Genomic DNA, 10,333 nt, shown 5'->3' with positions numbered 1-10,333 from the left:
AAACCTCTTATATTCACCTTTAAAACAACACCATTTCACACGCTTTTGCCGCCCCCTGCAGAACATTTCACTGGGAAACTGTGGCAAAATGTGTTCTGAAGCACGTAATTTCTATGCCCTAAATGACTAGTACTATACTTAGTATGCCCTACATTTGGGATGGGAGAAGAAGAAAAAAACACTGATTTAATAATGTAACTTATAAGTCAGATAAAAAAAAAGGAAGCATACTTGATCCATAGTAAATATTCTGACCTGTTATTCACTACAGAAACTGTACTCTCCTCCCAACCCGGACAGTCGGATATCAAAATTATCTCAGAGTTTCCCAGTCCTTATTACGACTTAATGTGTCATTCATGTTCCAAATGGGTAACACATTTTTACCATAATTAAGATAGCATGTGAAGGCAGCAATACCCCTTCACACCAAGAAGCAATGATATAATAAATGTGACAAAAAAGGTCCTAAAACCAGAAGTTTTGTGAGTTTAGACAGTATTAACCAGAATAAACAAGGTTGTTAATCACTAGTTAATATAAATACATTTGTGATTTGTCCTTCAAGTTGTTGGTGGACCACAGGTCCAAAAATTATTCTTTATGGGATTTTTATTTACATTACATGAATTTTAAGTACACTTTGCTTTTGAGATTGTTTCCCATTATTCTCAATGGCCATTCTTATTAGATTTGCTTTCCTTTATCACAGTTTAAAAAAAAAAAAAAAAAAAACACAAGAAAAAAAGTAATACAATATATTATGTTTTACTGATTCATGTAAATCAGTATAGATTTAAGTACTACAATATTCATTTAAGTACTAACAAATACTACCATGATGTATACATACTTTATAGAGCTTTCATACATTCTTTGAAATTTTGCATTATGGTGATGACAATTTGGGGGGACAATCATCATTGTCCTAAAATAGGCTTTATTTTGTAGTAGTGGTTAGGCATTCCATCCTTTATAAAGGTTGCACAAAGTCTCCTAAGCATGTCGGTACTAAGGAAACTGAAATCTAAGCCAGACACAGCCCAAGGTGCTCCTGTGTTCACTAGGTTGGACAAAAAGCATCTTACAATTACAACATGTAATGCTGTGCTTGTTTTAGATCAATAAACCACATATAGCGTATCAGATTTTCACTCAACAATGCAGTAAATCAGTATAACAAAAGAAAGTTTCATTTGAACTGAGGAAACATACAGGCAGGTTTGTGGATTTCTGCAGATGTTGTTTGTGTCCACTGTGGCCTTTAACTAAACATACTATAAGGCTATTTGCTGAAGTCCAATACACCAACAGACTCTGCACCAAAGATTTTGCATCTTGAATTCCGCATTTTAAAGGCTAGATTAATTGATTCTCGGCTTTGTTTTTAGGGGTGGTCATTCAATTTAATTTGAAATGGGACTTGGGTCTGATCTGCAAACAGAGAGGAGGGGAAAGTGCTTTCAGAAGCTCTGTGGAAATATCAATTCTAATATTGTCAAGGAGTGTTTAATCCTCTCAGACATGACAAAGCAGCATGCTGGAGATCTGATTGAAGAGAGTGGACAAAAGAAGCAGATCAGCTAATTGTTGTTCAGCCCCTCAATAACCTCACCTGATCTCATAGAGCTGAGCTCAGCGCTTGCGGTCTTTAAAGGGAGGAAAGTTTCATACTTGCACTCCATTTATTGCTTTCTGGACTCCATTTAGATGTCTCTTAAGACCTCTAAGACCCTGTTTTAACCCCCAATTATAAATTAATCTGTTGAGGTAAAACGTATTTATGAGCTAATTGTGACTAATTTAATTTGAAATGGGATTTGGATCGAAATGTCTCTACAGCTATGCGTAATGTTCTTTTTCTCTCTGTTATAAGCTTAGGCAGTAGAGTCTTGTGTATGCTTAAGTGCAAAGATCACTATATGTATACATGAAAAAAAAATCAAACTAAAACAGTATGTCGATGTCTAATATATGGATTTATAGTGGACTTTAGATATGGCTTTGGTGTAAAATAGTAGCACCCCCACCCCCATCTACAAACTGTAGATCCCACAGCTACACTATTTCTGAGGAATTTTGAGTTTTACCAGTTAAGTAATTTCTCCTAAAAATCCCAAAACACTGATAGAAATGACTCTTGTCTACAGTTAATTTTCAGAAACCTATGTAATCAAGAGTCCTAAATAATTCATAGTATTACTAATTCCAGTTTCCACTAGCACAGCACAAAAGTTAATGACTGTGGGACTCTGACAACTAAGCGAGAAAGACATAAAAGTGCATAGGAGAAACCCAAGTACAAAGTGTTTAAATCTGACAAGACAGAAATATGCTGTCCAAAAGCATTTTAGGATTTCTTTGTATATTTTCCTTTAAAAGTGGGGAGGGGGGATCCCCACTGGTTGATCTAGCCACCATTCTTTGTTCAACTACTGCCCCCAAGTGGCAATATTTTAATAGATTGTTGGCCTGACATTTTATTGTTGCCCATTTTATTGTAAGGACAGTGGAGATAAATAATATAGAGGAAAATAAAACAATAAAAGGAATATAAAATAATATTATTTTCATCCTGCCCCAAACATTTTGAAAATACATGCAAAGATCAGATCACTCAAAGTAAAAAAAAAAAAAAAAATTTTTTTAATTCTGCATACACAGCCAGAGGAAGTGGTTTCTATTCATAGTGACAAAAATATCAATAAACTCCATCCACATACATAAATAAACAAAGGGTGTATTGATGGGAAGACACAGTGACAACATCAAATCGTATGGGACAATAATCAAAGCGTGATCAAAGTACTGATCCTGTATGACGTGTGTGACAATTTGAGAAACACCTGTATTGTTTATGTTCCTCTGATGAAGTCTAGGGACCAAAATCATGGACTCTAAATGGTGCTAAATAACATACACTAACAGTCCATTCCCCGACAGTCATCATTGTTCATTTCTTCAAATATTACAGACCCATTATGAAGCGGCTGACTTGTTTCAGGTACTCTGGCTTCAGGAAGTCCTGGAGTTCATCTTTTTTCACCCATGCAAATGAATTTTTCTCCAGGGGTAAGTGCTTATGGCTGGACAGCACGGCTTTGAAGAAAAACACCTTGGCTCCAACATTGCCCTCCTTTTGAATGTCTTTCGGGTATCTGTATTTGTAAAATCCACAGGGTGCATTGCCAAGAAAAGTAGCCTTTAGATCTGCACCTACAGATAAAGATAGGTCAGATTAAATAGAAAGTTAACTGGTAGCACCTTCAATTTGTTCTTGTGGTTAGCAGTAACATAATATTGGAAGATCTAGGTGGCCTTTAGACAAGACGTAGACTGAATTTCTCTGCACTCAAAAGCCTTTTTTTTTTTGTAGAGTGGGGTAAGAAGTGACAGTGGGTTGCCCCAACCCCATTAATCTAACAAATTATGTATAATTTTGTCATGTTGCCATTTAGTAAGGCCCCACTTTGTTTATCTAAGGTTCCATTCACACAGAACAGGTTTTCTGAAAATTAGTAAACAAAGTTGTGAGTGCTGAAAATGTCCAGGAGTCCGTTTGCTTGTAGAATGCGGTTGTCGTTAATAACCAAACGATTTCTGAATATAAAGGCCGGTTTATACTTCTGCAGTGAACCAACGCCCTAGGCTCCGTGCAGTGGCCAGCACAGTGGTTTGCATTTATAGTTCTGCGTTGGTGTGTCTGCGTTGTTCTGGGAGTACACAGCCAAAGTTCTAGTGTATTGAGATGCCTTAAATGCCTTAAAGGAATATTCCGGGTTCAATAAAAGTTAGGCTCAATTGACAGCATTTGTGGTACAATGTTGATTATCACAACAAAAAAAAATTTCAACTCATCCTTTTCTTAAAAAAAATATAAAATAAGAGCAAAAAAACGAGGTTCCAGTGAGTCACTTACAACGGAAGTGAATGGGGGCCAATTTTTTGGAAGTTTTAAAGGCAGAAATGTGAAGCTTATAATTTTACAAGCACTTGCATTCACTCTTCTGTTAAAACGTGTGGATTTTTTGAGCTGTAAAGTTGTTTAAATGGTTATTTTAGGGTTTGTTGACATTACATCGTCATGGCAACGAAGTTGTAAAATTGGCTATAACTTTACACAGAAAAGGTTAGTAATCGATTTTATAACACTAAAATTATGTTAACATGCATATTGTTTGTCTTGTGGCTATAATTTTGAAAAAGTGAGTATTTTAACGTTCAAAAATTGGCCCCCATTCACTTCCAATGTAAGTGCCTCACTCACTGTAAGTCAAAATTATTTTTTGTGGTAATCAATATTGTGCCACAAACGCTGTCGATTGAGCTTAACTTGTATTGAACCCGGAACATTCCCTTTAGTTGGGAAATAACTGTACAATTCATAAATAAACAAAGGCGATGTATTTTGTGGATTCAAAAGTGTTTATTAAAATTTTGTAGCATTAAAGTGTACCGCCATGCGGAGAGACAATAAATCAGGCATAGACTATATGCTTGCTTCTGAGTCGAATAAATAATAATAAAATAAATATTGTGGCATACTTTGACACTCCGTGATTAAAAAAATAATCAAATGAATAAATAACTGCTTCCTTGACCAACACACAATGGGTGTCATTTTAAAGCTTAGAATCTTTACAATGCATTTAGGCAAAATAATCAACTCTACAGGTGCTATTTATTCTGCTGACAAATTAGAAGCGTTCCGTTTTCATAACTAATGAAATATAATTATTTACTGTGGACCATTCAGTCAAAGCATCATTCAGATCGAAAAGGTCTTAATTAGAATACAAGTGTTGTTTCACACATACTAAATATTTATCGAGAATATATTGAGTAAAATACCCAAGAGAAAAGCAGAGTTGTAAACAGATGTGTTGCGTTTTCGCTTCTTCATGAAATAAACCGAATATAAAAACAGCAGATGGTCATAAAACATAAACGAGTCCGAATGCAATGTGATTGTGACATGATCATTGTTCATAGAGATAATCTTGGAAAAAATGCACCGCTACTTCAGATATCTTTTTTGTCATGCTGGGCAAATGTTTGGCTGACCAATCACAGTTTTTGTCGTCTGCGTTGACGCACACGTCGTTACATTTTTGAAGAGGTGCACGAAAGGCTACACTGTAGTCCAACGCTGAAGTATCAGTCGGCCATAACTGTATTTAGCACTCTAAAACAAGAATGACAAATGCATCCTGCTGCTGTGTGACCATAACCTAAATGGAAAGTACATTAAAAAGTATTACCTGGTAGACTTGCAAGTGCACGTTCGGCTGTCTGTCGAAGCATCTCACCGTTCTGCCACTGTATCTGAGGCAAGAGCCAAAGCTTTTGACTGCCAACATCTTTCTTACACAGCAAGATCAGGCTGTCTGCTAAACAACGCTCTAAAGAACTCACATCTGTCGCATCAACACCTGTAGAATCATTTGTGGAGAGTTGTGTGTATTGAGTAAGTTTCTCAAATCCAGATAAAGAATGACACTAAACTACACTGAAGGGAGAAAAAATGATTTATTAACTCAAAAACCATAACGTACGAAAATAAATAGCTTCTACTTAGAAATGTACATATTTATAACATTAGAATTACTTAATTTTCATTAATGTGTACAACACAGAATATACATTTTGAGGTGAACTTGGAGTGATACATAAAGTAAATTAATACTTCTGAGTTCCTTGAACTCTAGCTTACAAATCCATATAACGAAGGTTTTAAATACTACAAACCCAAATGTTCAAGTACAGAACTGAGGTTGCGAGGAATACCCATAATTCCTTGCACCTGAACAATTTAAGCATGTTTGTTTGAAAAAAAGGAAATTTTGTGGGCATTTAATGAGTTGTTACTAAGAATTCATATAGACTTAAGCTATTTTTAGTATTATTGATGTTGTTTTACTGTAAATAGCTGTTTCGTGTAAAGTCACCATTAGGGTGATTATAGTGTTCAATAAGTGGTCAACTTGGATCCTGCACAATCATTGTAATTTTTCCTTGCACATGTGAATATGCATAACTGAAATGCAGCTTTATGTGCTCTTCTTCGGGGAATAAAGTTTAAAGTCTGACCTTAATTATTATTTTCTTTAGGGCCAAGTAAATTAAGTAGAAACAGTGATACAAAATGTTCATTTGAAACAACTTGCTATTAGTTGATAAATCTTATATGTGTGCCATAAATTTTTAAGTAAATAAAGTTGAATGAACTGATACTGTACATTTGTGCATATCTAACAAAAGGTTTTCTAGATGTGCTGATATAAAATGACCGTAAGTTGAATATACTTAAAAAGTGCAATGCAGAAATGCTATGTAAATATATTTTAAGTAAATCAAACACATAATCTTTTCAGTGTACTGTGAAACCTCTTGAAAACAGAAATTCAATGATTTAAAAGGATAGTTCGCACAAAAATGAAAATACTCTCATCACTTACTCACCGCCATGCTAGATGTGTATGACTTACATTCTTCTGCAGAACACAAAGATTTTAAAATAATATTTCAGCTCTGTAGCTCCATACAATGCAAGTGAATGGTGACCAGACCTTTGTAGCTCCAAAAATCACATAAAGGAAACATAAAAGTAATCCATAAGACACCAGTGGTTAAATCCATACCTTCAGAAGTGATATGATAGGTGTGGGTGAGAAACAGTTCAATATTTATGACTTATATATATATATATATATATTTATATACACACTCTAAATTTCCACTTTAACTTTCACCTTTATATGTGAAAGTGACACTAAACAGGCACTACATATGACTTTAAGATGTAAAAGTGAAAGTGAAAGTGGAGATTTAGAGTAAAAAGTTACTTAAATATTGATCTGTTTCCCACCCACACCAATTATATCACTTTTGACGATATGGATTTTAACACTGGAGTCTTATGGATTACTTTTATGTTGCCTTTATGTGCTTTCTGGACCTTCAAAATTCTGGCCACCATTCACTTGCATTGAATGGACCTACAGAGCTGAGATATTCTTTCAAAAATCTTTGTGTTCTGCAGAAGAAAGAAAGTTATACACATCAAGGATGGCATGGAGGTGAGTAAATGATGAGAGAATTTTCATTTTTGGGTGAACTATCCCTTTAATCTCATTTTGAGAAAGAGCCTCTACGCAGTGAAGTGATTTTTGCAGACTGCTCACCTTTGGACCTCAGAGCAGGTTGAAACTGCTTCAGTTTCTGTTCCCACGAATCCTCCAGATCTTGTGCCGTAACAATTTCTTTGCCTCCATAATCCTCTTCCTCATCTGAATCATAGTCCTCTTCCTGTTTCCGACTCATACGTGCGGCATCCTCAAGGAGTCTCAGCTCATGGTCTGAAAGCAGACTTCTCTCGAACTCCATCTGTAACAGTAACCACTCCTGAGATGTACTCGACAGGTGGCTTGTGGCAAGTAGTTTAAAGGATAGGCAACACTATATGGGCATGCTTTCAATGCGGAGCTCTTTATTACTAAATACTAGGGCTGAAACGACTAGTCAACATCATCGAAAACGTCGACAATAAAAAATTGTCTACAAAAATGTCGTTTGATCTAATTTAACGTAACATGAGATCACATTAAACTAAAGATGGTGTGTGAGAGGAGTACCGCAGCTTGCACCTGATTGAGAGGAAGAATACACAGCTCACAGATGCACTCCAAACTTTGCAAAGAGCTTAAAACCACCTGCCTAATACAGTGTAGGTCCACCTCGTGCCGCCAAAACAGCGCCAACCCGCATCTCAGAATAGCATTCTGAGATTATATTCTTCTCACCACAATTGCACAGAGCTGTCATCTGAGTTACCGTAGACTTTGTCTGTTCGAACCAGTCTGGCATTCTCTGTTGACCTCTCATCAACAAGGCATTTCCATCCACAGAACTGCTGCTCACTGGATGTTTTTTGTTTTTGGCACCATTCGGGGTAAATTCTAGAGACTGTTGTGTGTGAAAATCGCAGGAGATCCTCAGACCTGCCCATCTGGCACCAACAATTATGCCATGCTCCAAATCACTGAGATCACACTTTTTCCCCATTCTGTTGATGTGAACATTAACTGAAGCTCCTGACCTGTATCTGCATGATTTTATACACTTCACTGCTGCCACACGATTGGCTGATTAGATAATCACATGGATGATTGTTGGTGCCAGACGGGCTGGTTTGAGGATTTCTGAGATGCATAGTGGAACATTTTCTGTCTGTTCTCACCTAAAACCAATTGGATCACTTCTGAAGACATGGATTTAGCCACTGTAGTGTTATGTATTATTTCTATGCTGCTTTTATGTGCTTTTTGGAGCTTCAAAGTGTTGGTCACCATTCACTTGCATTGAATGGACCTACAGAGCTGAAATATTCTTCTAAAAATCTGTGTTCTTCAGAAGAAATAAAGTCATACACATTTCAGATGGCACGAGAGAATTTTCATTTTTGGGTGAACTATCCCTTTAACTCAAATCCTTTTGTCTTTGATGTACTATTAAAATAGTTTATAAATAATTTTATGAACACGTGAATAACTGGTAGGAAATAATTTACAACATATGAAAATATAATTAAGAATAATAAAGAAATTATTTCATATTATTTCATTTTATAAAGTATTCAATATTATATGACGTTTAGATTTATATTTAAAATATTACATTAATTACAATATATTACACAAAATAAATTAAATATGAATTGGTTCCATAAGTTGGTTCCACAAGTTCCATGAGACTGGTTTACTCTTACCTGATGCATTAGTTCCATGAACTTCTCCTCTATGGGGTTCCTGTCATGAGAGATCACTGGCAATCTCTGCAGATAAACAGCTCCATGCAGCGCCCAGGGAGATGCAGCACTCACAGTTCTAAGACTTTGCGCACAACACTGATTATTAGAAGAAACATTTCGTACCCCGAAGCTCAATGTCCCTGATCCATGTATTATTCTCCACAACGGCCGACAGCCTTTCCTAAAGGGCGCCGCCATGTTGATCACACGTGTTCCCACAGTGCTGTTCAGAATTTGCGAAACGGACGCGACTATTTTGAAGACGGGGGGAACAGGTTTTGGAAAGCAAATGTTTGTTTATATATTTGGGGGGGGGGGGTAAACAAATGCTACATATAAGGGAATTTTATTATTCCAAATACACAATACGCTACTCAGTGCAAAATCAGACATGATGTGTTGACGTCTAAAAATGCCGGGCTTAAACATCCCCCCTCTGAAACATGTTTATTGAACATTCCTAATACACATGACCTTCAATGTCCGCAAAAGAACCTAAAGTAATGTGTGTATGTGTCCGCAGATTAACTGTATGAAATAAACACTCACACACACCATGTATCGTAGGTTATACAGCCTTTTAAGAGGTTCGTGTCAGCAGATTTTGGAGCCCTTAAATTCATCGGGAAGATTGAAGTGAAACATATGCTTGTAATAGAATCTAGTGAATACATGGACTGAAAAAAAAATAAAAAATTCAAATCAAATCCCTTTATTGTCACAACACCATATCCACAAGTGTACTGGTGTGAAAATCTTGAGATTTACTTGAGAAAATACTTACATTTGTGTAATAGACATTCATTACTATGGTGTAGTAGTGTGGGGGTGTCTTTCCTTACTCAAGGATTTGTGTGTTTTGTGTTTTTAAATAGAACTACTATGTTTTTTGGATATGTACCATGGTAGTGCCATGGTATTCTTTGAAGTACTATGTAAATACTATGGAATTGAATATAGTAATTATTCAGTATCATGGTACAAGGTATCATGGATCAAAGTACCATGGTATTCCCATCTGATCTGACACTATTATTATTGTACTATGATGAAACCGCACTATACTGTTTGTAAGGGGTCTTACTGGTTGTTGTCTCCTGCAGTGGAGGACATGTGGGATTTCAGCGTCTGCTGAAGCCAGACCAGCGGGAACCAAGTGTCCATCAGCACCCATCAAAAGATTGAAAGAGTATGGCTTAGACATAAACATTACACACTGACTGTCATGTCAGCACATCTTCTTACAAAAAGTTAACTAAGGGGTTCTTAACCTTTCTTTTAGTAAAACACAAATGATCCAAATTATTTACTTGAAGTACCTCCTCCTCACATTTCCAGTAATGTTCTAACTAGTAGCTGACCGATACAGGTTTTTCAGTGCCAATAACGATAACAATATAAAGAGAGCAGAGTGGTTGGGGATAAATTTAATCACAACGGGACATACACAAAACTACTAAAAGTAAATGAAATCTATCTATCTATCTATCTATCTATCTATCTATCCAACCGTCCATCCATTCA

General features: G+C 36.1%; 1 protein-coding gene across 1 annotated transcript; it reads right to left on the bottom strand.

Moving 5' to 3' along the window:
* Positions 1–752: 752 nt before the first annotated feature.
* LOC127444898 (39S ribosomal protein L46, mitochondrial-like) lies at positions 753–9,014 on the bottom strand. Its single transcript, XM_051704529.1, has 4 exons — positions 8,768–9,014; positions 7,185–7,386; positions 5,262–5,432; positions 753–3,216 (listed from the first exon to the last, which is right to left on the bottom strand). The coding sequence occupies exons 1-4, from the start codon at positions 9,005–9,007 to the stop codon at positions 2,969–2,971; spliced, it is 861 nt and encodes a 286-aa protein (XP_051560489.1). The 5' UTR covers positions 9,008–9,014; the 3' UTR covers positions 753–2,968.
* Between the last annotated feature and the right edge of the window lie 1,319 nt (positions 9,015–10,333).

Source organism: Myxocyprinus asiaticus, chromosome 1, assembly GCF_019703515.2.
Source record: "Myxocyprinus asiaticus isolate MX2 ecotype Aquarium Trade chromosome 1, UBuf_Myxa_2, whole genome shotgun sequence".
NCBI classification, from domain to species: Eukaryota; Metazoa; Chordata; class Actinopteri; order Cypriniformes; family Catostomidae; genus Myxocyprinus; species Myxocyprinus asiaticus.
This window is presented reverse-complemented; position numbering and strand designations above follow the sequence as displayed.

Bases quoted from the DNA above. Each gene is read 5' to 3' on its own strand.
- LOC127444898 (XM_051704529.1), bottom strand. From the start codon at position 9,007: ATGGCGGCGCCCTTTAGGAAAGGCTGTCGGCCGTTGTGGAGAATAATA. The intron at 5,433-7,184 runs GTGAGCAGTCTG...ATGATTCTACAG, and splicing joins ACCTGCTCTGAGGTCCAAAG to GTGTTGATGCGACAGATGTG. The intron at 3,217-5,261 runs GTAATACTTTTT...CTTTATCTGTAG, and splicing joins TGCACTTGCAAGTCTACCAG to GTGCAGATCTAAAGGCTACT.